Here is a 27,832-nt window from a genome sequence, read left to right as displayed (position 1 = left end):
CCCTAAGCATTTCAATGCAGTTACAACAACTCATTCATTATTTTTCATTTGTAAAATGAACTCATATTAACACTTTGAGCAGACAAGTGACAAAGAGAAGTAGAAAATTTATTGCAGTATTTGTTCCACCAAAAGGGTATGAATCCCCTTCCTCGTATTACTAGGGTGACCTAATACAACAAAATCTACATTTACAAAATATCCTCCTGTAATAGGCCACATATACTGCATGCGTAGTTCGAAATAGAATAAATTATATTCAGAGGACTCTGCCATTGTACAGCATGGACAAATAAACGTGAACAAAAATAAAAAATCTTATTTTCTTTTTTACTTTTTTTCTCCAAATATCTAAAAGCTAAAAGGAAAAACCCATCAGGGTGCTAGTCATATAATAAACTCCAAAAACACTTTAATAAGAACATCAAAAAGACTAATTTCCAACATTCACTTAAGGTTTTATTCTTTTTTTACAGCTTTTTTTTTGTATTCAGAGATATAAACATTTTAGTTTTTTGTCATGTTAAACTATGGTACAGTGGGAGTAGAAATGAACGACTAGAATCTGCTGCACAACAGCGAAGGAGCTCCCACAACAATGTTGACAAAACATTTCCCTCCAGGTCTCTCTTCTGATAGCCTTCTAAGGGATAATTTGGGTGAATTATTCCTTTAATGCCTTCAGGATTCTATCCTCTGAACATTTACACAAGCAAAACATGAACAGTCCCTCTAATATAAGTCTCGTGTTTTGTGTCATTTTTGCAAGAGTAAGTCATGTAAAAGTATGTAGTGTCAAATATTCTTGCCCTCTTGTGTTCTCTTACAAAAATGAGGAAGAGGGGCTAGGTAGGAATCCAGTGAAGTTTGGCTGTGTTGTTGGAGGTGACAGGTTGAGGAGGAGGAGCAGGAGCAGGGAAGGAGAGGATTTTCATAAAGTAGAAATGGAACAGGGGAACCGAAACAAACAAGAAAAAAAAAATAAAAATACAGGAGCCATTAGCTAGCCCCTCCCTCCCGTGCTGCATATAGTGAGCGTAAAGTCTGTACAACTTTGTTGCTCAGTTTGTGGTTGCTGGTCAAGGCAATCTTTTTGTAAATAATGTCCGACTCCTTAATAGTGTCCACCCAAGGCACCAGTTTACGGCCGTCCCTTTTCTTGGCCTCTGCCCAGGGTCCCGAGTAAGAGCCTGCCATCCAGTGGATGGTGTATCCGTTGGGAGTCTTTTGGGTGACTCGAGCTATTTGCGGTCGGTCCTTGTATTTGGGGCAACAGAGGGCGATCACATCCATAGCTTCCACCGTTTCACTCATTCGGCCTGGATCCGAGGGGTCGCCGGCTCGCCTTGACCTTCGAGAGGACTGCCAAGGGGAAGAAGTTTTAAAATCATCAGTTTCGGCTCAACAGGAGCTACTAAACATTGTGTGAATCTATCTGTCTCACCCCTGGGGTCCTTTCGTCAATATCACTATCATCGTCATCCGTCTCTGGTCCCACTTGATAGCGGGGGCTGGGTCCCGACATGGGCCCAGAGCCTCCCAACAGGGCGTTTATGGCTTTGTTTCTGATGTTGGCGCTGGCAGATGCCTCTCCTTCCTCGTCCTCTTCATCTGGATCCAGGTGTTCCATCAGAACCTTGAACTGTGTGCAACAAAGAGACAATTATTTCAAAGACCAGCAACTTAGTAACATCTGGAAACTAGACACAGTTAGAGGACCCTGTCAAAGAGATTGCAGCACAACATTTTACAAGGATTGATCTGAAACATATCTGCTGCTTTATTACTTACGTCCAGATACTGTTTGACTATCCGCCTTTTTACATCCTCCGTCAGCGTGGCGTTGCTCATGTTGTTGAAGATGAAGTCCAAGGTTTGTCTTGGGTGGAAGTTCACGTTGTTTTTCCTGTTCACTGCTTTATCGTACACCTTAGCTGACTCCGTTGGAGAGTACTTCTGGATTTTACTGTTGAGAGACGGAGAACGCTTCTTGAAATTTCAGGAGCTGAGCGATTCTAACTTTTGCTGAATTACCCAAACATGTAGCATGTGTTCAATTGTAGACTGCTGATGACAACAGAGTCACAAAATGAGTTCATAAATAAACCTGAGGACATTATGGACTCAACATTATGGTGATGGTAAACAGGCCCTCCAAACTCAAAGACTTCAACCTTATTAGAAAGTTGAATTATCATTATGCCAATAAACATTCTTCCATTGACTACTGAAAAGAGCAAAACATTTTTTTGACATTTTGTTGTTAAAATGTAAATAAAAAGTCACAATAATTTTAAGCCTTAGTATATATTTCAATATTTCTAAATCTATTATACCTTTTGACTACATTAAACACGACCCGGCTGAAAATGATGTAGCCTCAACATGAATTCTGACAGGATCTTACCTGTCAGAAAATCCATACAGGTTCTTTAAATGCTGTTTGAGAACGAGGAGAAGCAAGATGCCCTGAACCGCATTGGCGAAGTCCAAGAGGCCAATGGGATTATCTGGCAGAAGCCTCATTACTTTTTCCACATCCTCAACATCCAAATCCTCGAAGTCGGATTCAGATTCGGAGCTGTCTGAGTTTTCAATGGGTCTTCTTGACTTCTTTGGCCGATGCACCACTTCGTCGTCGTTGTCTTCGTTTTCGTCACTGTTGCAGTTTTCCTCTTCATCACTTCTGGAAAAATCGCAGTTCATCTTTCCCTCTTCATCCTCACCATCAGACGTGTTTTTCCACACCTTTACTTTCTTTTCCTTCCGTCTTGGCTCCTTTAGTAGAAGCTGATAAGAAAAAAATACAAACATTTCAAGAAAACCTAAAACCACTAAAAACAATCTTGTTTTTTTGTCTGTGGGATGTAACATAATTATTGGTCAAAATAAAAACTGCTGCATAGAAATGCAGGGCTATTTAAAATATAAATAAAGTTCAACATGACTGTATGATAGATATGTCTGCAATGGGGAAACTTTAGACATGAAACTTGGGAAAAAATGACATAAGGAAGGTGGAAGAAAGGAATCAGAGGTGGGACACAGGACTCTAGGACAAAAAGAATATATAGGAAGGACATGAGGTTGTGGAACACAAGCAATTTGGAAAAGAAACAGAATTGTATTGAAATACAGAGGAAAAGACTGACCAAAGGGTACTTTAGATAATGCAGTATGGGATAAAGTGACGAAGAGCAAATATTTTTTAAAAACTTGTTTTCATACTTATGCAGACCTAGAAGACATTGAAATCAAGTTTTTATGCTTTTTCAGACTTCTCTAGATGGTGGAGGAACCCTGGTCATGTCAACTTACTTCTTTAAAGGTTTGCAACAAGTTGCTGCCAGAAACAGACAGTGTGATGTCTATGTGGTGCATGATGAAGAGCGGCTCCTCTTGGCTCTGGTATGGGAAACAAGCCAAGTTGTCGGCGATAAACAGCAGCATGTTTACTTCCGTCTTCTGCAGAACCGCACGAAAACAAGGACAAAACAGATTTAGAGCCTATAACAATTTTACTGCACTGACAAATAACAACTCTTCCTTAAAATAAATGATTACTTGATACGTGATTTATAAGAAAATACCAATTTGCAAAAGGGTCTACAAAGAAGTAGAGGGTGGACTTACAGCACTGTCATCAAAGAGGTTCAGTAGTGAGATGAGGAAGGCCCTCCGATGTTGCCGGTTGCCCCGGATCATCGTGTAGAGGTGGGAGCAGAGAGCTGAGTGTGTCTCATCGTGCCTGAAGCCTCTTACAATGCTTTTACGAGATGAATTGATGGCCTGCTGCAAACTGTACGACATCTTCATCCCTGCAACTGCCTTCATCTGTAATGTTATGGTACAAAAAAAAGAGTTTAAGAGTAGGCAGACATTTCAAACACTTGTTTGTTGTGATCTAGTAAATCTGGCTGTATTTCTCTTAATACAGCCAGATTGTATAATAATAGATATTATTATACAATATTATACAGCATATGGCTGTATAGATTCCTTTTTCCTATATAGAAAAAAAGGAAACATGCATGTAGAAAATGTTGCAAAACATTTCATAATGACAATTCTGGTCTATAAGCAACACGTAAAACAAAATCAGTTACAAAAATATATTTTCAAAGAGACAAAGTTTTGCTTTATATCAGAGTAACAATAAAAATCTATTTCAAAATGTTAATTATTCCATTAGCAATATTGCAGACTTTGTCTAAGGAAGTCATTAAATAAAATTGGTTGGCTGTACTGTTGCTGTGTGTGTGTTTTATTTTTAAATCAGGACAAAAAACTGTTCTAGTTTTTTTTTTCTTTGCTTAATTTGTTTTTGAATTTAACAGAAAAAAAAAAAACATTTAATAGCATCTTACATGGATGAAACCGGTGTATTTCTTGTCAATCTCCACCAGCTGCTGGTCGGCTTTGTTTCTCATGCTGGGCTCTGGGTCTGTTCCCATGGCAATGAGGTAGGGTACACACTGCAAGAACCAAGAAAAATAAAGTTGGTTGACACGACAATGACTGTAACATAGGTCTGATGGAGGCAGTAAACAAAAGAATATCTGTTATTGATTTAGATATTTGATATCTCACCTGTACAGGATGAATGAGACCCTGGTTGAGCGTAAGAGCTATGACATTGAGAGCAAAGTGCCGCACACTGGACTCTGTGTGAAAGAACGCCTCCAACACCTGTTTTAGATACAGCTGCATAATGGAGCTGCTCATCCCTGATGAAATGTCTCCCATCTCTTTCAGATCCTCCTGTTTGGACAGTTTCTTCCCTAAAAAGATACAAAAACATTAGCAATTTTCTCCAAGATGATCGTATGAAACGAGAGCTACTTGAAAAGCCCAGACCACTTTTTCACCACGTGGTTATACGCAAAATACTCTGTAACGAGGTGCAATCCTAAAGTGCTTAAAAAAAAGAAGTTATGTCACCAGTAAAACTAACTTACATTCTCGGTCTGCTTCCTGCATCCGTGAGTCTTCTTCTTGCAGGTACGTCTGCAGGTTTTTAAGGACCTGGATTTTGAGGTTGATGGAGGAGGAGGCGTCGGCCAGGATACCATTGTACAAGGATTTCACCTCAGGCACAAACATCTGGCTTGGATGCATAATAACAAGAAAACCTGCAAGAACACAGTGTTATATGATTGATTAGAAATCCCTACATAACCTCATTCTATCAATAAATGCAGACCACATCGACTAATACAATTGGTGGCTTCACCAAATATATGTAAAAAGGAAGAAGGAAAAAGGTCACGGAGGTTGCCCATAGCAACACTAAAGAGGCTGCAGGAATTTCTGACAAGTCCTCCCTTTACATATCATGGCAATCTTCTGTATTCTTTGTATGTATGGACTAAGACTTTGAAGATTGAAGAAAGGATTCAAGCTTGACTAAAAAAAAAAAAACAACAAAAAACAAATTTGGTGGGGACTGTTAGGTCTGATGAAACCAAAGATTTTTTGTAGTATAATTCCAGTTGACAAGTTGAGGATCTGGGTTGCTTTTTCCTTCAGATAGTACAGTTTTATGTCAAGGTAAATTAAATTAAATTATGAATAGTTCCAAATTCCGTTTAGCCGACAACTTTTAGATGTCTACTACGAAGAAAGAAACTGTGGACAATCACTAACTGTGGACAAATGATATAGACAGAATCTGATGGATTTGGTGATCATTACAAAGTCATGATGCATGTTGACAGACTCCTAGCAAAGGAGGAGGAAGACTCTTTCTGAAATAACAATAATAATAAAGATTTTTATTATACACAATTATACAAGGTTGTTGTCGCTGCTTCCCAACTAATTAAAAGTTTGATTTTCAGTTGAAGTCACCTGACATCTCAACAGAGCTGTATAAACATTTGGAAGCCACTGACATTTCGTCTGCAGGAGCAGAACAATATTCTGAAAAGATCTTTTGACCAAACAACTTGGCTTGCTATTAATGTAATACGTGTATCTGTGAATGAATAAGCCAGAAACAAACTAAATGTAAATATAATTTAGGTCAGATGGAAATTTGTGGAAGTACTCCTGAAAAACCCACTCATATTTCTGTCTGATCTAAATTTACGCTAGATGTTAATCCTGGGAACATGAAGCCTTAAAACCACAGAAGAGCTGAGGAAAAGGGAGAAGAAAAACACCTGCAAACTGGGCAAAGAGATATAGAAAGAATAAAAATAATAATAGTGACTTTACCTAACCCAATGATGGCTTTGGTCTTGACCACCTCATCCTCATGTTTGGTGAAGTACAGCAAGAGCTCAAGAACCTTCTCCTTGATAATGATCTGCACACAGCAAACATGTCATTTAACATATTAGCCAAACCTGAAGTTTCATAGCCTTAATATTACTCAATTAAATCAAACTCAAAGCTTATAATAATGCTAAAGTTGTTGTCCCACCTTGTTGGTGCCCTTGAACTCCTCCAGATCGAAATCAAAATGTCGACCGAGGGCACCCACGGTGAAGAGCGATCGCAGCAGAAAAGGCTTGTTTGCTACTAATGCTGTGCTGTTGGGATCATCTTGATGCTGAATCTTGAATTTGTTAAGTGCACCTGAGGGGAAAAAACATCACAGAATTAAATAAATAAATAATAATATTGAAAAGTTAGTTTTGTATTTTTTTATGTGTAAATGAAAGACCAGACTTGTAAAAAGACAATTTGAATACTCTCTTACACACCACATTTTATGACGGGCATTTTTAAGTAAATATATCTCACCATAGAATTTGTTAAAGCAAGACCACACAAACTTGTAGTTGTGTGTAACTTTGTTTACGACAGCTCCGAGACAACTCACACAGTGCTGGACCACCTATAATAAGCATAAATATCATTATTGTTAAACTTGAACTGCATCATTTAATTTTGTAAAGCTTGTGAAGAGGCACTGTCACACACCGTCATGCCGTATTTGATGATGAGCTTCATAAGGTCTTCTTCAATGGTGGCAAGAAAAGTTTCACTTGGGTGCTCCATTAAGGGGACCACTAACTCCAAGATCTTCGCCACATTGCAGATAACCATGAAGTCGTTGGCAGTCTGCAGGGAAAACAAATGAGACATTTTACCAAGAGGATCTGTTATACCTCAAATAACTGTTCACGGAAGTGGCACCACTTCAGGACAGACATATCATCTCAAAAACATGGTATAAAAATATAAATAAATAAAAAAAACAAAGTCACTGTCTCAGAAAATCTGACTATTGGTGACAGTAATCACTAACAACCTGGCTGGTGAAGCAAATGTGTTGAAGTAAATCACTGACTAAATCTGTTGCTGTAATCACTTCAGCATAAATAAACTCCAACACACAACTACTTTAGCCCAAAAATCACTGTAGTGTGTGCTATAGGTTTAAATATCTTATATAGCACAATTAATTGATGGTGGAGTGGAAAACAAATAACAGTACGTACGTTACACTTTGTGGTCAGATAAGGTTGCATGGTCATGGCATGTTTGACCATGAGCTGCGCTCTGATCTTGCTGAACAAGTATAAGGTGGTGATGCATGCCACAAGCCGTGTTGAGTTTACTCCTTTGTTTTCTGCAGAAAAAAAAAAACAGGAAATAAAAAAAACACAGTCATTACTTTGTTCTGAAAACAGCCAAACTTGTTATACCAAGTTTCTGTATAACATCAACCATTTGGATTCTATAAGGAAAAACTTGTATACCTGCTAGAGACTCTTCATATTTAAGGATGTGCTCAACCAGATTGTCGACTAGTTGAACACAGGCCTTTTTAGCTGGTTTATATGAAGCATCCTCTTCAGATTTAAGAAGCTGGAAGAAAAAACACAATGGTTACTTTAACAACACTTTGAATATCAATTACAACAAAATTACCAGCCAAAAAAATTATACTCACATTCTGCAGAAGCTGCTCAAACCAGTCATAACCAGTGTCTCTACAAGCAGCAACCTAAAAGGATCAGAAATATAAAAAATATACAAGGTTCACTCTGAAACTAAAATGAGTAGAATAGAGATAAAGTCTTGCATAAACAACACTCATGCAAATCAAAAGGCAGCTAAACTTACAACATCAGTGATGTTGAGAATCTTTCTGGTCATGGTTTCCTTGTCATGTGCTGGAGTTGGAGTGAACCACAGCTTCTGGAACGTCTCATTCACCAGTTTCTGCACAGAAGTATTGTTAAATATATTTTATGTTCTTAACAAATTATTGTTCTGTTAAAACAGAACAATTCAAAGAAAAGAAATGTCTAAATGTTGAAAAAATAGATTTATAGTTTTTTTATTAAGAATAGAGGAAACAAAAAAAAGAAGAAAAAAAATGATGATAAAAAGATGCAGGTACCTTGATGCCTTCTTCATCGTTGACTCTGCGGATCATCTTCACACACATCTCAGTGATCTTACTGAAGGTTGGTTGCTCCAGACAGATGTCTCTGAGAATCTTGATTACCCGCTTTCTTACACTGATACCGGTGTCCTGTACATCAAAAATGATTTATCATATTATAAAAGCAAATATATTTACTGTTCTGTAAAGCATCACACTAAAAACAAGCTGTTTCAAATTAAATAGATGCATAAAGAGCAAGAGCACTGTTTCACCAACAGATGGCAGTATTAGACAGTAACAACAAGTGAACTTTGCATGAACCCTTCTTCACATTTCCATGACAACCAGACCAACAATGTTCATATGTTCACTTGCCAGATGCAAAGTTCAAGACACTAATTTTTTAATTTCTTTGCAATACAGATGGTTTAAATAATCCAAACCAAAATAGAGAGGTTCTTCGCTAATCCTGTTGTTTCAAACCACTTCATTTTATTCATGCAGCAAGAAATAGTTGGCATTAATTAACCATTTTGCTAGTGTCAGCTAATACCTGCAGCACTTATTCATGTGATTACTTTGACATTTTGTGACCAATAAGTTATTTTATGGGAGCTTTTAAGAGTAAAAAGCAGAACTCACAAAAAATACAAGGAAAACTCCAACAAAATGTGCATATTCCAGAAATTACATCCTACACAGTAAACCATCTAAAAGGTGTACACTCAAATGATTACAGCTCAATGTTTGGCAAGATTAAAATGACAGAGGCTGCAGGCATGAACCATATTGTCAGTCTCATCTTCTCTTCAATCTAAAGTCTCACCCCTGATGTTGCCAACATGAAAGAATGTACATATTTGGCCTGCAGGCAACAGTTGTTTAAGTATTTAGACACTATAACTTCTGTTCCTATATGTAGTAACAGGTTCAGCAACTCCCAAAACTTTCTGCTCTACACAATCCTACATAATTGAACAGACAACTTACCAATATCCTCTCAATGAGCATATCATAGTACTGCTCAGTGAGTTGGGGTCTGCTGAGCACGAACTTGCCCAGCAGCTCTACAGCTGCCTCTCTCACACTGGTGGAGTTATCCATCAAACGGCCATGAACGCCTCGCTGCATGTCAGACTACAAAAAAAGGAAAATAAAAGCACAAGTTTAGCAGTATAATAGGAATTTATTTCAATAATAATCAGATATAAATAAAAAGGTATGTTTACAATAAAAAACAAAACAAAAAAAATTGCACAAAATAAGATAAGATAAATCTTTATTGTCATTGTCACAAGGACAACGAAATTCAAAGGGTGCCATCAGTCGGTGCACATGCCCAAAAACAAAAAATAAACAAAAAATGGAACCATTGAGACATGTTCGTCACTAATATCCGTACGCTCACGTACCCTGGCCAGAATGCTGGGGTCTACAGCCACAACCTCCGACAAACACTTCATGGCTTTAGTCCTTACAGCGATGGCACTTTCCCCAAGAACTCGCAAAATCTATTGAACAAGAAAATAAAGCATGAATAAATAACATATAACTTCCCATAGAAAAAGTGTTTTATAGATTACTCTGACAAAAAAAAAAAAACATGACATGTTTCAACTACTAACATTTACTTTAACTGAACAGATGTTCAGATAACTCATCTTACCTGTGTTAAATAAATATCAAAGCTCTGGGCAAACGGCCTCATGGAGGCCAAATAACGCACGATTAGACAGGAGTCTTCATAGTCCACAGTGTCTGAGTTCATTCTGTAGAGAGGGAACAAATACAAGGTTATAATTAAATCATTCTAACAGTGTATCATATGATGGAAAAAGATCAGCGAGTCTATTAATGCACACATCAACAATCAGATTAGACAAAGACTTTACTATGGAGCACAATGTGAAATCCTTACTTCAGCGTGGCGAAATGGGCTGGTGTCGTCTTAATGATGTTACGCAGGAACTTTTTGCGTTTCTCTGCGCGCTGCATAATTTCACCAGTTGTTTCCAACTCCTTCGCATGCTGGGGTCCGTCTGATGAGTCCTCATCCTTTGGATTCTGGTTCCTCATGGACTTCTCAGCCTCGGTTGTGGCGTCACGGAACCACTGGGCTATGTAGAATTTTCTGGCAAACTATCACATAAACACAAAGTTTTAGATCAGGCTCATTTGACAAAAAGTATTTTTCTTAGACTGAGGTACTTATAAATTGTAATAATTCAAAAAACAATGCATGAAAATACAAAGAATCTATAATTAGCATAGCTTTCAATACATTAAAAATCAAATGTTTGTTGAACAGAACACAACATGAACTAACTACGTAAAAGATTTGAGTGAGCATTCATTTAAAGAGAGGGATTTTTACATGGATTGCATTTAAAATAATGATATAAAAAAAAAATCAGTGTGTTGTTCACTGTGCAAAAATGTTTTGATCTCAATACTTTAATAAGCCTAATGTTAACTCACCACCAGAGAAGGATCAGTCTCAGCATTTTCTTCCATATAGTCCAGTAAAGCTTTCTGCAGCTGCTGCGTCTCATCAGTCCCTGGAGACTAGACAGTCACAGAGACAGATTAGACTCAAATCCATCAAAAAAAAGACAGGATGTAAACAGCAATCAGTAAGCAATATTTTACCTACAGTAGGTAACTCTCTTTGCAATTTTATTTGGTATTAATCCAGACTCAAAGACATTGATACATATTATTTAGAGGTATTTCATGAACCTTTAAACCGGCATCATGTTTGCATTACGTGGTAATCCACAAAAAAAGTTTAGTATTATTTATTTACAGGGAAAATGGAAGGGTAAAGGTAGTGCACCATCAACAATCTTCCCATCTGAGAATATGCACAGCAAATTTCTTCATAACTGTCTGAAGCAGAAATAAAGTAAAGTAAAGTAACCCGTCACTCTTTGCATTTCCTGTTTACTGCACATTTCACATCAGAAGATCATCAGTAGTGCACAATCTCCAATCTCTGCTGCCTATTGACATTATATTTACCCTCTTTGTTAATAACCATCTGATGCAAGTGGAACAGGATTTTAAAGGCTCATGAAAAAGTTCATTAAAAAGCTGAATTTTTTTAAAGAGTGCAGCAGAAATCTGGTTTAGAACAGGGACAAACTCAGACTAGCTGCTTGCTTCAGCCTTTAGGACCAGCTGACCTGGGTTTATTTTACATTTATGCTATATAAAAATGCCAATCTGCTACAGGAAAGACATTAACTGCTTACAACCTTCCAATAAGACTTCACTTTAAAATTCCAGGTGAAAAACAAAGCGACAGTCATAGTTCACATTAAAGCCAGATGCTTGTAAAATCACTCATCACCTTTATGGCACATACCTCCGACTCTACAACAGCTCTGAGGTTGACCTCTGAAATTAGACATGAAAGTCTGCAGCAGATTTTTTATTTTACTTAATTCACAAAGGGAGGCTATATGAATTTTCCAAGCACATCCACTACCAACCACTACCTCCCAAACACACCCATTTATAGGAAATATAATAATACATTTAGGTAGAGAAGACCTACTTTGTTTGTTATTATTTTAAAATGTGCAGAAATAATTTAACCTGTGAAATGTTGTTTTAGGTTTCAAGATGGGTAACAGTTTAACTGACATGAGAGTTCTTGACTTAACATTATGTTTTACAAACCAGAACCTCCCCCTGAAAGATCACTTTTGACCAAGTCAAATAAGAACAAAATGACTCAGATTGTCAACTCAAGCACATAGGTGCAAGACTGTGAATCAAAATAACCACCCACTGGCAATTACTAATTCAATAGGATTAATCATTAGCCAGTTTCAGTTTCATGGTTGAACACTGGATGCGATGACAAAGTTTTCTACCGCTTGTAGGATGCGATCGATAGATCTCTGGTCCATCCTGCTAGTGACAGCGTCCTTCCTGAGTCTGGCAGCCACTGTGCCTAGGTAGTCCAGAGATGCTACTCTCAGAGCCATTTCTGTCTGCTTATTACTGAACTGGTGTACCTGGTGGGGATAAAACAGAGAAGTAGAAAAAAAAAAATACCTTAACAACAAAGCAATGCAAATTGCAATGATGACTTATTTACATGTGTATGGAAAATTGTTATTTCATTGCCACATACAGGACAAAGCTAATTATCTGAACAAAGCATGAGGGAGGATTTATTTTCAAAGGTACTAAGTAGTTTCAACCAATCTCACACTAGCACTCATTCACAGATTTAAATATCTTCAGTTTCAAATAGTTCTCCACACTAACCAACAGTCTTCCAAGAAGACTGAGCAACAGCTCTGCTGCAGGCCACTCTGGTTTGTTTACAGTTGATAGCAGGTCCTGGACAAAGTTTTCAAATAACGGTCGGTAGTCTTCTTCTCCCTGCTTGCTGCCACATCTGATACAAAAAATAACAAAGGCAAATGATAAGAATAATTATTTATAAAAAGAACAGAGCAGAAAAAGTTGATTCATAAAACAAAAGTGATTGAAAAATGAAATGTACTTCAGAAGGCTTGGTTAATTGCTTAATAAATGGTTAATGTAGTACCAGAAGGCTTAAAGATTCATCTAGTCACCATAATAATAATAATAATAATAAAAAATAATAATTGAGCTTAAATATTTGTTGCAAAAGTACAACATAAAGGGTGGAAACAATCATTTTACTTTTTGAGGAAGACTGAAAGGAAGTTTTGCGCTGTCCGCATAGCTGTCTCATACGAGTTGGTTATCAGGACGTCCTGATCCACCTTAAAACAAAAAAGATTAATCAGAAAATAAGTTTCCCACATGGGAAGAAGGTTTTTGATCCGTTTGCTCTCCCACCTTGTCGTACTCTTCAAAAACATCCTTGTCGCTAGGGAGATGGACCACACACTGGATCAGCTGCAGCACCAGAGCGGTCACCATCTGGATGTACATCGGTTCTCCATCCTGGTCTGAGCTGTTCAGCCTAGCAAAAAAGAGACAGCACATTGAGTTGGCCGTCACCACGGGCAACGAGCGATTCCAGATCTCAAGAAAAATTATACATTTCATTTTTGTTCCCCTTTGGTGCCTACAACAGTTTATTTTCACATGTCAATGAGAACAAATGTTTAATCAAGCTACCTGAAATTCCTCAGGGAGCGCTTGCTGGTGGGTAACCTGGCCAAAGAAGTAAAGATCTCTTCCAAAATAAGCTGCCGATGCTTCTCATAACGTGAGAAAACCTGCAACACAAAGAAATGATTTACAAATCTCCGGTTTTGCAGAACAGTACAAACAAAGATCAGACATGGTTAAAAAATAAATCAGATGTCAAATCTAATAATGAGGTACTTCTATGTATTATTTCAGATGACTCAAACCAATTAATTTTTTTTCCCTTTAAAGACTCACCGCTGTCACAAGCTTAATGGCACACAACTGCAGCTCACTAACATTCTCCACAAAAAATGGAGTTATTCCCATAGAGGAAACCTGCAAGACAAGTTAAACAAATTAAAAATCAATAAAATATATATTTTGTAATTTAATGCAATTAACACCAAGCTGAACAGCAGATTCCAACATTATAGGTCTTTTTTTCTTTTTACATATATATATATATATTTTTTTTTAACCTGTAGGATGGTTGTGTCCGTAAGAAGCTGGATTTCTAGAAGCTCTGAAATGTTGCTGACGATGTCACAAACTTTGTTGTACAACATCACAATTACACGTTGTTTGTGTGTTGAGCATTTGGCACGCTTTGCCTTGGAGCTCAACATCCCACCTGGATGGGAAAAGAAAAATGTTTATTATTGACAAAGAAGTCAAGTAAAAAGATTATTTTTCTATAATATTTTCTTGTGTGCACATAGGAAGACAGCTAGTAGCACCATAAGTAAAATATTTGAATAAAATGTAAGAAAAATCCATAAATTGTCTAAATGACCACAGCATTCAGAGCATCAACACGTTCAGCAACAAGGGAACCTTTTTGGGATGGTTTTTCTCCCACGTTTGCTTCCATGACAGGAAGCAGAGCCAAATCAGACAACTAACCTCACCTGAAAACAGCTGTTGAGTTGCACCTTTACAGAAGCTTTGGAGTAACTTAACATAAATAATGGGTAATTGCTGTGGCAAAATGATTTTTACAGCTTTCTTGTCAAAAAAATGTATTAATCTTTAAAGCCAGTAAAGATAATAATTCATAATTTATTTGCCTAGACTTTGAAAAACCCAAATCATTTAGATAAGCTTCAAATAGGCCACTCCATTAACAGACCTCTGCTTTAGAATCTGATGGTGTTCTGTGACAATATTCACCTCCATGTGGGTCCACTCTGTAGACAGGATCGTACTGTGGATAAAGTGTGTTCTGAAGGTGAAACTTGGTGTATTGTAGCACACGCTCAATAACATCCTCTATGTACACAGCCTTTGGCATGTGTGTTGAGGTCATGATGTTAAGTGCTGTCAAACAGGCGTCGGCGGACTTTGTGACTCTCTCCATTATCAAGTCTCTCCAGAGCCTTTCTTCACTTTCAGCATCGTGGTCCTGAGGGGAGATTTTTTTTTTTTTTTTTTTGCAGAAAGCTTAATTATTCACTATGAGGACAATAAAATTTTGTAGTTGATGTTTTAATATTTTCTGTAAAAATCACTGCTAACTTAGTAATAAAGCAGACAATTTGAGGGAAAGCACTCACATGGTTTAACAAGGTAGAGAGCTTGGCTCCATCCTGGATATTCTTTTCAAGGATATTCAGAAGCTTCACCAATTTATCTGATGGGATCTACAGAAACACATAGGCCACTTAGACCAACGTCTGAAAAATCACACATAAATATGGGTCTACATACAGATATTACACAATCTACTGTACCTTGCTGGTGATGCTCATGGCCTTAATTTTGGCAGACTCACTGCCAAGCTCATTCAGCTGGTGTTTACCAAGCAACAATTCCTGAGGTATCTCGTCATCATCTGCTGCTTAGAAAAAGCAAACAGGAAAGGAGGTTTGACCAAATTCAAAACGGAACTTAAGTGTTTTTGCAAACACAATATAAATCGATGCTGATAATTACCCATGGTAGTGAAATCCACATCCTCCAGATTTTCTAGTATGTTGTCAATGCTTGCCAAGAATCTCTTGAATGTGGATGAGTCCATTAGCTCTTCTTGGGTTAGCTTAGGTTCGTATGCTTTTCGTTTCTTCTGCTTCTCTTTCATCTTCATTTTTCTGGCAACTGAATATGGAAAAAAAAAAATTTCTGAGAAAATATTCCGTGTGGACCAGATATAAACACTTTAATATGTTAGCATTAACTTAATTTTCTATTTGCTTTCATAAAAAAAGAAAACATTTTTCCGTGTAAGAAAAAAATTATTTCAATGTAATCTATCAAAGCAGTTAGTATTTACTTTAAAAACCTTATTTTGTAAGCTTTTTAAAGTGCATATTTATGCAACACAGATCTTTAAAAAGAAAAAAAAAATCTTTCAATGAATTTTTCATACTTTCACTCATGCTGGGTGGAGGCGAATCTTCCTCGGAGGAGTCGCGGTAGCGGCTACCTGAGCCTCGCCGACCTTCTCGGTTCCCGCTCTTTCGGTGATCTCCGGAACCCCGTCGTTCCCTCTCTTCAAACTCCCAGGCTCTGTCTTTCTCTCTTTTGTGACGCTTCCTTGCTGCTGCAAAGAACAAACATGACATCATTATCACAATTTTCCTAATATTAATGTGTTCTAAGCATGGCTTAGAGACTATTTTCAGCCATCAGAAGGATTTTCTAGCATAAAACACCATAGGTTTAACCCTGATAATCTCTAATGATCTACTGAATAATACATCTTAATATTCCTTAAAAGAAATCTCTCAAGAAAGATCATTTTACTCACACTCTCCATTTGCATCATAGTCTTCATCTGAGCTGACTTCAGCATATTTGGGCCTCTCGTTTACTGTACTGCGTTTCCTCTTGTTCATCTTTACCCTTTCATACATTGGCATGGTTGACTCAATTTCTTCCAGTAATTCTGGGGGAAGCTCCCTTAAAACTTCTGGGTCCATACCACCTAAATATGTGACAGTATTACCTTAAGTTAATAAATAACTTTAATGAGGAGTAGAACAAAAGGCAGCTAAAAAAATTTAAACATATTTAAAATAGTGCAAAATGTGTCTGGAGTTTCTTACTTTTCCCCGACTTTCCTGAGAACCGGTTCTTCCCAGACTTGCTGTGCCGAATGATTCTCTGAATCTGGTCGACTGAGAGCTTTTTCAACACCACCACAGGCTTGGGTCGCTTCTCAAAGTCCTTCACCAAACCTAGCCTCTCTAGTTTCACCTTAGGCTGGCTCCACCTTTGACTTTCAGTTGATCCGCTGTTCTCCCGATCACGATTAATCTACAAAAAAGGAAAAAAAAAGAGAAAAAAAATGATGTCAAGTTTGAGTAACTTTGAGCATGTTTATATAATTTTAAGACAGCTGAATCTGACAAAATAAAAATAAAACAATGATTCAAACTGACAATGTTTGTGATTTTGATGTTAAGTCCCAGAAACCCAGGAGCAAATACATAAGGAGATGTTCCACTTTCTCATGATTAAGGTTAATGTTCAACACTGTGGGATAATGGTAGAAAATGATCCAACAACAAACAAATCATTGCCACAAAACCCAAACAAAGCAAGATGTAGAAATTTGTCTTTTTAAATCTTTGATATCTTGTCCACTGAATTTAAAGCACTGACTAAAAAATGATGTGAAAATGAAAATGACTGAAGTTGACCAACTCCAATACACAAAAATATTTTGTTCAGTGAAACATGCTATGAATGTAGAAGATTCTGACTTTTTCAGAGTATAGCAAAAAAAATGCTGTAAAATATGCAACTGATATTTAAGGCTTAAAAAAATATAAAAGCAGGAGCTCAACAATAAATCAAACCATAATCATTAACCCAATATCAATGTCTGCAATAAAGCATTCACCAATTAGTGGTTGGTTATGATATTTGAAGTATCATGCATTCACACGCTGCATGGCAATGGTGTGATTGGTCTATCACAGTGTTTGCTGCAGCCCTTCATATAAACTACATGCATGATTTTAGTAACTCTGAAGCCAAAACTAACGGTATACTGTAGGAAATTTACAATGATGAAAAACAAAGAAAATACGACCTGCTGATTAGCTAGATGAAAGCAGTCAAATACATTTTCCCTCATTCATAAGACTAAAGCAGGCAGTCATAGTTTGAATCAAAAGGAGGAGGTTCTGGCTCTGATTGGTTGTCTCTTAAGCGGCGTGTTTCTGCAGATGGCAGTAGGACCACAGGGAAGAACGAGGAAGAGGAGCTCAACTTTTTCACAGATTTGTCTCATCCTATACTGTTATGACATACGCTACATTCACGCTGCAGCCTGACGTGACCTAAATCGAAAATGATCATTCAGGCTTGCAGTGTGAACATAAACATAGTGACTGATATCAATGTCCGATATTAATATTGCTGTTAGATAGCCAATATTTACCAGTATAATATACATTTCTCCACCTTTTCAGCACATCGAAACAAAAACGATCACACCACTGCTTCTTTGCTTCAGTTACACTCCCCACAATCTTGCACTGAATCTCTATCACTGTTACATGGCAAAACAAATGTCACAACTAACCTCCTTCCCATCCGGAAACAAAAGGACAGAAGATGGAAATACATATCTATTTTTAATATCGGCCCCATTTTATTTATCGGACCAACACTTGTGTCTTAAAAAATTACTAACATTGGTCAATACCGATGTCAGTGTCAATATATCGTGCATCCCTCCTATATCCATTCATCAATCTATATCAATAGGTAAGAGTTGACCAAGAGATTTTGCTTTACAAGCCAGATTTCAGAAAACAGTTAGCCACAGTGGAAGAAGTCCTTGATGTATTTGCGTTTTTATGTCCACCAACTACTTCTATCTGTATACAAACTTAAAAAAATATCTGAGTTTAGCAGATGGTTAGGTCTGAGTTAATGTGTTAACAAAATTTAAAAACTAAAATCTGAATTAAAAAAAAAAAAAAGAAAAAGAAATAAACTTAAAATGGGAAAACAAAACTCAAGAGTGAGCAGGGGAATGATTTGGTTTTGTGAGATTGCAGGCAGTGACAGCTGAATGATTGGTAGGCGAATATATATTTGGTTTGGTCAGCCCAGATCACCTTGGGGATCTGGAAGTTCTTCAGTGCTCCGGTATGCCCTCCAAGGAGCTGAGCAGGGAAAGAATCTGGAATTTTAGCACCAGTGGAAGAAGAGGCCGCTTTGGATCCGTCTTGTTTACCGCTGCTCCGACCGGGCTCTCCGGCGGCCTGGAAGCCAGACCGATCTCGATCGCTCCTGGAGCGGGAATCAGGGGACCGCCTGTCTCTACTGCTGGTCTCGCTTCGATGCCTCCTATCCCTGTCGGACTCGCGGTCCCGGTCTCGGCCGTGTTCCGCTCGGTACGAGGGCTTTGGTAACTCTCCACGTCTATCTGACGACTTCTCGTGGTGTCGGTGCTTGGATGACTCCCGACCTTCTCTCCTGCTGTCGTGTTTATCAACCCTGTTTTTGATGACCTCTGGTCGCCCATCGGGTTTCAACCGCAAAGCTGTGTCAGAACCTTCCACTGCTGCCGGCCCGCTTGCTGGTTCTTCAGGCCAGCGTTGGGCTTCAAGGGCAGGAATAGGGGCAGCCAGACAGGGGTCGAGCTGGCCGTCAGCTCTCCCTGCCTGCTGGAGGTCGATGCTCACCATGAGGGGAGGGCGACTGGCACCGTTTCCAGCTGCAGTGGCCTCTTGTGGGGTCAGTTTGCCTGCATTGGCCCCTCCTGTGGATCCACTCCCCGGGGCACCAGTGGGGGCCCCTGGTCCTCCTGCTCCAGGCTCAAGAGGAAATGAGTCCTGTTTTCTCTTCTTAAGTGGCTTGTCTATACAAAGATAAACGTAAAAAACAATCAATACCAATTCGATTCAATATATTTTTCATTAACAATATTGTGATATAAAAATGAAGACATCTTAAAACCACACCTTTGTCTTGAACTTCTTTTGAACACTTTTCACTGGCTGCCTCCCGTTCAATCCTTTCAATTTCAGCAAGAGCATCAAGCTCCGCCTCATCATAAGGTGAACTGGGGGGCTGAAGACCACCAGCTCCACCAGTCTGTTGCAGGATCTGCTGCTGCTGCAGTCTGGCTGCCAAATTAGGCTGAAGAACTGGAACTTGCTGAAAACCCAGCTCTGCCTCAATATTGTCAGAGTTCTGATCCATGCCTGGCCCAGCATCACCTGACAAATAAGTAAAACACACTAAGTTCAAACAAGCAAAAAAAATAAAACAACAACTATATTCAAGTACAGATTATTAACAGACTAATACCTGATGGATCGGATTCACTTGACTTAACCCTGGATAGCTTGAGGGTGAGTTTGGTCGAGTCCTTGTTAGGAGAGCTAACAATATCATACATGTCTTTCTCCTCTTTCACTGTGGGAGTTTTCTTCCTCTGCTGAAGATGCTGCTTCTGGTCATGTCCGCCTTCCCTGGGCGACGACGCATAGGGAGGCGGCGACTGGAGAATCAGCGGTGGGCGAGAACCCGCTACAAACGAGCAGCAACACAGGGAAGCTCATTTTTAAAGAATGAAATCCACCTTCCATTCAATAAAACAACCTCCGCCAGTGCTACCAAGGTTTAAGCCTATACACATTCATTAAATACTAATTGTGGAGTTTGACGCTGATTAATAAAGTAGTCAAAGTTCTAGGATTGTGTTGCCTCTTTACTCTCCAAGAGCCCTTACGTTTGGGTGTTCCCTCACTTGACGTTGGAGAGCAGCCCGACTGAGGAGACCTCAGCTGGAAAGAAGGATTCCTCATGGCTGAATCACCTTCCTGCAAAACAACATTGAGTGGTCCATTTACATTAGACATTGGCTTACAAGTTTTCAAAAAGTGCAAATAATGTGAATATAAAGTGCACATCTAAACAATCCAAACAATTAAATTAAATCCACAATTTAGGAGTACAATTTGTCAGGCATACCTCATTTCCCAGCCGCTGCACAATATTCATGTAGTCGTCCGTACCGTGCCTGTCTGAATGGTGATTGGGAGCATTAGATAGCTGCCCTGATACTTTGCCTTCTTGGATATTCCGTATCCCACCTGGCACCATTGGGCTCGCCACTGAAGCTGAATATATAAAGAACAAAAATTAGCACATTTCTATTTCCTGCATAATCTGTCACAGGATTAAATTTAAGATTACGACAAATTTATACATCTGGCGAATTTACCTGAGCATCAATATTTATTGTAAACATGTTTGATTTTAATGTAAGAACAGATTTAATGAAATCTAGCAAAATGTCCAAGTCACTATAGTTTAAATAAAAAGGTGTATTGCACTTATTGTGCGATACACCTATTTATTCTATCTTATTGTGAACCTTTCATTGGTTTGAGTTGAAAACCAGTCTTGGTTTCTAATTCTTACCATTATGCTCACTGAATTACAAACAATTCAGTAAAACTGTTTAAATTAAAAATCTACAACCTTAAAGTTAGAAATAATTGTTCATCAGTCTTAAAATAGTAAAGTTCTCAAACAACATTTTAAATAATAAAATCCTACAATTAAAAATGTGGGAAAGGAACTAAAATTATTTGACATAAATAACAATAACAATCTAAAAGCTGCCTCAGGTTATGTAAATAACAGTCTTAAATGTGAATCATTAATGAGAAAATGTCCAAATTATGACTAACATTTTAAATACGCATTTAAAAAAACACAGGAGAGTTACTTTAAAAATATGATTAGTTTGAAAATGCATTTTACGTTTAGAATCTCCAACAATGATAATCTGTCTGATGTAACTGACTAGATACTGAGATACAACATTTTAAGTTTAAAAAGTTAAGTATTTAAAATTTTAATTTTGTTTTCCACATGTTTCAGATGGCCTAAAATAAAAATACAAATATTTTAACATTGACTGACATATGCAGTTTGAAGTTTAAACAATTGTTCTTTTAATGATAAAATGCAAACAAGCATTTTTCACAAATCAAATTTCCACATTCCACTGCCCACATGCACGCACAAGAACATGCTTACACATTTGTTGGTGTTGGTTGTAGCTGGGCGGTTGTTGATGGGGATACTGCTGTATGTAACCCGGTGCAGGGCTCTGAGGAGTGTAGGGGCTGGGCACGGGACTGTTCTGCTGACCTATGTACCGACTACTGGAACCCGACTGCGGTCCCACAAACCGGCTGGATACAATGAAGAGCAGCAGACGGAAAATTGGAAAATAAAAAAGACAAAGAAGAATAGTCAAATTAATGAAACTATTTTATGTGATGTGCTATTTTGTATAGAGATTAAACAACAGTCCTTGTAACGCTATTTTTCAAGATTGAACCGATAATGACAGGTTCATTTTGCAATTAAACCCACCTTGATGGATTGGGAGAAATTGCAGCCGGTTGGAAGTTTGCAGACTGTGCAGGGCTGTGCATGGAGTTTTGGGTGATCTTAAAAGGTGGTACCATTGGTTGCTGCATAACATCTGTTTTTAAAAAAATTATAATATTGTTGTTAAAATCATAAACAATAAAAATAATATTGCATTACAATTTCTTTTTTTTTTTCCATACTTTTCTCCCTGAAGATGCCAGGGTTCCTGGCCAGCATGGTCTGCAGCAACAGTGGTGCGTCTCCCTCTGGCTCATCGCTACCCAGGTTATCCTTCAGTTCTCTGAAATGTTGCATTAATATCAGACAAACTTCAAGTAAAACTGGCGTGTTACTGGCATAACATGCAAAAAATTTAAATTGACTGCTCACAGATTTGAAAACAAAGTAAGGGAATTTTACCAAAAGCAAACATCTAAAAATGTATATACCTTTCTAGTCCTGTTCAAAGCTCTAGTTGTTCCATTTTAATGTTCATGGAAAATATTTAACAACATAATAAAATTATAAAGTTAAATCTGGACAAGCTGATGACCAGATCATACACTGGGATGTATAAGTTATTGTATAAAAATGTAACACATTCAACAGTTAAACAGAAAAATAATTTTAACCACAGAGATACTGAAGGTTCTTATGCAATATTTGCATCCTGCAAATTTAGCAGCAGTGAAGCCATTAGCATCTGTTTGTGTCATCTCTGTTAAGTGTCATAACTCCATTGAAAATAAAATTGTTTCTTACATATGTTAATTGGCAGCATAACAAAATGAAGCAAACATCTTTACAAACCAGAAGCAGAATCTAGTCTCATCCCGTCATGGCATCTCAACTTTTAAGCTATTTTATTTAAATGTGAACCTCTCCCAGAAACAGGCTTCTTCCAGTTTTCATATCACTATTTTCATAATGTAACAATATTTGAGGTCAAATCATTTTATACACTCACATGTGCTCTGTGGAGACCTGGTTAAGGCCATGGGCTAGTTGGGAGGCCAGATTCTCATCCCGACACCCCAGTAGACGGTTAACTTCCTCTGCTATCCTCGAATTGAACAAGAGGCTCTTAGTGGTGGTGGCAGGTAGAGGGGAAGGAAGCGGCAGCTGGTTCAACACTGGGAAGAGAGACAAAATTATTTCAAAGACAATACGAAGACAGAAAAGGAATAAAGAGCCCTACAGGGCATGCAGCTCTATGGAAACAATGTAGAGAGAAAAAGGGGTTAAAAACAAACAGCATAAAGTCAAAACCGAAAATTTTGTTCAAACTGAAAACTTCTTCCTCACATGGCCGCACAAACTTTGACAGGCGTTTGGTATACAGTGTGGGGTACTTACAGTCTGTGAGGCTAGCGATCCCAGCAAGAGTGGTGATGGGAACATGGGGCATATCCCCATTCATACTGAAGGTGAGGGCGGGGGAGTGTGTTGATACACAGGTATATCAGGGGGTCGACGGACAACACCCGTCCTCACATCTCCTGGCACCTTGAAGAGGATGTGGTTAGTGTGAGAAAGAGACAAAAACAGAAATCAGCAAGGAGCAGGAGAGTACACATTTATTAGCAAAATAGAAATAGATTTCCAAAGCAGTTGTGGCTACTTAAAACAATTACCAATGTATTGTAAAGTAATACCTGTCTGACCATTGACTGATAAAACATCTTTATGAATAGCGACTGTAGTAAATATTTTCATCTTCTGATTGATAAGCATGTAAACTGTAGAGGCCTGTTACTTTTATAAGAAAACATTAAAAAACAACTGCAGAGAACAAAATTTAGATTTTAAGTTTAGAAAATAATCTATAACATAATATTTGACCTTAAAAAGAACATGTCTCTTGGTAAATACTTGCTTTTATTGTTGTGTGTTTTCATTCCATAATTGTGATTTTGTTGGCATTTCCTGAGAAAATTAAAGTTGTTCTTCAAATCGCTCATGTTTTTGTTTGTGTTACTAATATGGGTTTTTAGACTAATTAGCACAAAATTAGATGAACAAACACAATGTCCACACTTTTTATTGTTACCATAGAAAACCCACTCCATGTATGAAAAACAGATGCAAACAAAACAAATGCAAGTAAAACAACCCAATCTTACTTTTACGGATGCAGCTTCTTGGTAGGTACAGAAGTACATAAGTGTTTTCACATATTATAATGTAATCTTCTTAACGTTCACTGTGTTTTGATAATAAGTTATATGCAAAACATTGATATGAACAACATATAGCTCAGCAGATTTGTACACATTTGCATGTCTAATATAGAAATTAATTAACAGCTCTGGATAAATGAGATCCCCTTGTTACACCTGTAAATTATTTTTGCCTCATAGATTCTCCCTACTTTTTTGGTAGAGCTGCATGGCATAAGAAAAACATAGGATTTGCAATAATTCTTAATCAATGTCTCAATGGTGACATGTCTTGTGACAAACAAAAGACTGATGCTTAACAATGTTAATGTCTAATTCAAGTTCTGTTGCAGACACAGAACCCAGATAGTCAATTTTTTGCAGCTACTGAAAAAAATATATTAAATATTTCCACCTTAAATAACAGCATGTTTTTATTCAACATGTTATATCTGGCTACATATGCTGTTATGAGAGTAAAATGACTTACTTTTGGTAATGTAAAAAAAAAAGTTTCATTAGTGCAATGCCTTCCTAAAACATTGCCTGCAGCATTAGACAACAAGAATCGCAAAATGCATTGTTGGTATGCAGTGCATAAATGCATGGTAATTATGCAGGAAATACTTATTGCATTGAGCTGTTCTGTGTAATACTAAAATTGTATACAGTTATAGTGCCATAAGGAAACACCTGCGATATACTGTCAAAACCTAGCCTCAGGTAATTTACGTAAGAGGTAAGATAACGGCAGAGGAAAAGCAATCACAAATTTGTGAATATTTAATGCATGCTTCAAAGGCTCGTGAGCTATTTACCATATTATGTATGATGCAAACATTTGCCTAATAAATGACTAAATAAATTACAAGCTAGTATGTGCATTCATACTTCAGGCAGTCTCAATAGTGACATGGCTGACATATCTGATACAACATGACAATAATACCTTTTTAAAGAATCTCGTGCAGTCTCCGGTAGACTCACTGACATCTCAGATAAAATGTCCTGCACCTTCAGACTCCTAAACGGAAAGCATTCGTGTCAGACTTTCATCCGTCGTCAAATTGCACTTCATTCTTCACTGGGACAATAACATGCAAAACAACAACATAGCCTGCACCACTTCACATGCACTTATCCTTTGCAGTGACATCGTTCTTGCTGTAGTACAACCTTTGAGCCTGGAATGCAAACCCGTGCAGCGCTGTTAACCTCAATGTGGCACCCTATATCAATAACTTCTGAGGAAAGTTTTACGTTTAACTGAAGCCATATAAACCCATCACCGCCCCCAGACAGAGACGAGCGTACAACTGAGATCACACACACACTTCAGTTTACTCTGAGCAGAGTCTTGCTGTGCATAAGCTAACTGTAACGGAGGGTCAACAGACGGATAATGCGAACTGTACATTAGTAGGTGTAAGCGTCAGCATGCTCAGTCTGTGTGGTTTTCCCCTGCACGCAGGGGCTTGGCTCTAGGCTGACAGCTGTGAGACTGACAGGCAGGAGGCAGCACAAAGGAACAGATGCACTGTGATGGTGGCGGCAGCAGTAGGGAGGGGGGGGGGGCTGCATCCTCCAGAAGCAAACAGTTACAATTCGCCTCTTGCAAACTAAGTAGCTAAAAACCATGCTCTGCAGTTTTCGTTCACAACAAAAACAAACTCCAACGGAAAAGCAGTCACAGCTTAGACAAAGTAGGCTGCACTCAGTCAAAACCTCCCCAATCAGACTCGTATCCAAAGCCACCACTAGCATAGTAAAAGGGTTCAAAAGAAAACAACCTCACAAAATGTAAAATAATCTATGCTAACTTCAACCTCGCGTTAGCATCTATTTTAACATTTATATTTATACTAAATAGCCCAGCTGAAGCTCCATGTAGTCCTATAAAAACGACCGTCGTTAAACTGCCGAGAAGTTCTTGACTGTTTGGATCTTATACGCAAAGCCTGAAGCTACAGTAAAGCGAAAAAAACACCATCTACGGCAGCAGTAATATCAGCTAAAAACAATTGTCGTGTTTTATTACCTAGCTAGTTAGGCTAACTAGCTCTAACTGTTTTTAGTTGGCTTCCAAGGCTGTTACTTATTTAAACAGAAGGGGAACCCGATTCTTAATATTACAAATATAAGGAAGCGCTGGTCGCGGGTTGTTAAATGTTGGCCTATTTTCACTGAGCTCGGAGGAAAAAAGTGATGGGTTTGAAAGTACATGTACAGGCAACTGTGGGGATTGCAATTCCGTGGCAACGGCCCAATCCTCGGGCTCGATAAATGACATCCAGTGAGGGCCGTGCGCCTCGGCAGAGCAAAAACACACCTAGCTAGCTTGGCTAGCTAGTTAGTAGCTTCCGTTACCTCCCGGTCAACGATTAACGACGCCGTAGGTGGTCTTGCAATGGAACAATTATTAACATCATTTTAAATAATTGCAGTCCCCAAGTGTTCTAAATAAGCATAAACTGCGCGCTAGCATTTACCTTCGGATGTTGCGTTCAAAGGGTGGGCAATGTTTTAGCTGGGTTTGTGTCCGTATCTCTAGCTCCCCCTTTCTTCTCTCTCGCGGCTCCTCCAGAAGGAACTCGACTGGCTCGCCAGCTAGCCGACGAGCTAGCCTGCTAGCTATCAACAATAATCCGGGTCGGACCGATTCGTTCTCCTTCCGTCAGTCGAGGGTGAATGTTTCAACGTATAATCATGGGGAAACATTCGTTCTTCGGAGTTTCAGTCGGTCTGTGCCGACGTAAACAAAGTCGGTAGCCAATTTCGACCGTAAATGAGAAAAATGACGATTTTTGCGATCATCCAGAGGCTCTCCTCTCGTAGAACAAAATGCCGACCGGAAGTTCTGTCGTCTGACTGACCAAAGATCTCAGGAGTGACTCCCTCCATCGGCGCCAAACAAAATGCCATGTAGCTTTACATACATCATCCACTAGGAGGCAATGTAGGACAAGTTTGTATTCCCTGACTCAATGTATCTATTGACACTAATAAAATAAAGCACCTGTTTGAATTTAACTAACGAAATTAATGAAACAGTTTATATTAATGTAATTTGGTTGGGGTTTTAATTATTATTTCAAATTAAAAATTACGTAAGTTTTACAGCTATAGTAAGTTTTAATAAATGATGCAAATTGCAACCAATTTTTGGAATACACTTGTGCAACAAAATCAAATAAATTCTACCCCATTTGAGATATCCATCCATCCATTTTCTAACACAGCTGCTGGTGCCTAACGTTCCGGGCAAGAGCAACACAGAGACAGACAGGACAAACCTAGGGAGAATTTAGAGAGACCAATTAACCTAACAATCATGTTTTTGGACTGTGGGAGGAAGCCAGAGTACCCACACATGCACAGGGAGGAAGACCCCGGGCCGGGAATCAAACCCAGGACCTTCTTGCTGCAAGGCAACAGTGCTACCAACTGCGCCACTGTGCACTGCGCCCATTTGAGAACACTTTGGGTCTGTTAGCAGCACCTGAGCATAGTTTAAGTACACCAGCCTAATTGAGTATTGTTGCTGGCCACATTACTCTCTTTCTGATCTTTGTTTACATATCTTCTGATGGCAATATGCTGGTTTCTTACAAATTATAGTGAGTTCACTATGACCTCCACAGTCACCAGATCTCAACCCAAAAGAGTGACGTTGGGTTGCGGGGAAACAGGGGGCCTATAAATTATCAGAAAGAATTTACAAAAAGTGAGGCAACAGTCAAAAGATTTTAGGTTACGCAAAAGAGTGTCTTTAGTACAAAAAACACATCAATGTATTTTTGAAGAAGTTCAGATGCAAAGCACTTGA

The 27,832-nt window shown here is 38.4% G+C and overlaps 1 protein-coding gene across 5 annotated transcripts; it reads right to left on the bottom strand.

Moving 5' to 3' along the window:
- Positions 1 to 87: 87 nt before the first annotated feature.
- Positions 88 to 26,882, bottom strand: nipbla (NIPBL cohesin loading factor a). 5 transcript variants are annotated; one of them, XM_028033532.1, is made up of 49 exons: positions 26,496 to 26,882; positions 24,956 to 25,030; positions 23,204 to 23,353; positions 22,815 to 22,980; positions 22,048 to 22,148; positions 21,848 to 21,959; positions 21,506 to 21,663; positions 20,429 to 20,577; positions 20,187 to 20,277; positions 19,763 to 19,984; positions 19,414 to 19,671; positions 18,565 to 19,310; positions 16,537 to 16,747; positions 16,239 to 16,415; positions 15,858 to 16,031; positions 15,425 to 15,586; positions 15,223 to 15,329; positions 15,046 to 15,132; positions 14,663 to 14,894; positions 13,972 to 14,123; positions 13,748 to 13,828; positions 13,478 to 13,578; positions 13,193 to 13,319; positions 13,034 to 13,116; positions 12,629 to 12,761; positions 12,229 to 12,372; positions 10,826 to 10,912; positions 10,266 to 10,486; positions 10,014 to 10,116; positions 9,760 to 9,858; positions 9,338 to 9,484; positions 8,360 to 8,494; positions 8,080 to 8,178; positions 7,907 to 7,960; positions 7,713 to 7,821; positions 7,452 to 7,582; positions 6,931 to 7,071; positions 6,751 to 6,844; positions 6,428 to 6,582; positions 6,220 to 6,310; positions 4,959 to 5,132; positions 4,591 to 4,781; positions 4,368 to 4,475; positions 3,634 to 3,834; positions 3,319 to 3,465; positions 2,408 to 2,790; positions 1,792 to 1,966; positions 1,445 to 1,642; positions 88 to 1,362 (listed from the first exon to the last, which is right to left on the bottom strand). In XM_028033532.1, the coding sequence occupies exons 3-49, from the start codon at positions 23,265 to 23,267 to the stop codon at positions 1,000 to 1,002; spliced, it is 7,644 nt and encodes a 2,547-aa protein (XP_027889333.1). In that variant the 5' UTR covers positions 23,268 to 23,353; positions 24,956 to 25,030; positions 26,496 to 26,882; the 3' UTR covers positions 88 to 999. The 5 variants fall into 5 exon arrangements, with proteins under 5 accessions (XP_027889333.1, XP_027889335.1, XP_027889336.1 ...); XM_028033534.1 differs by having other exon boundaries at positions 19,135 to 19,310; positions 26,496 to 26,881; XM_028033535.1 differs by having other exon boundaries at positions 15,223 to 15,326; positions 19,135 to 19,310; positions 26,496 to 26,881.
- Positions 26,883 to 27,832: the final 950 nt, after the last annotated feature.

The sequence above is a fragment of the Xiphophorus couchianus genome, chromosome 12, assembly GCF_001444195.1.
Source record: "Xiphophorus couchianus chromosome 12, X_couchianus-1.0, whole genome shotgun sequence".
Classification (NCBI taxonomy): domain Eukaryota; kingdom Metazoa; phylum Chordata; class Actinopteri; order Cyprinodontiformes; family Poeciliidae; genus Xiphophorus; species Xiphophorus couchianus.
The sequence above is the reverse complement of the archived record's forward strand: the minus strand, read 5'-3'. Positions and strand labels throughout refer to the sequence as shown.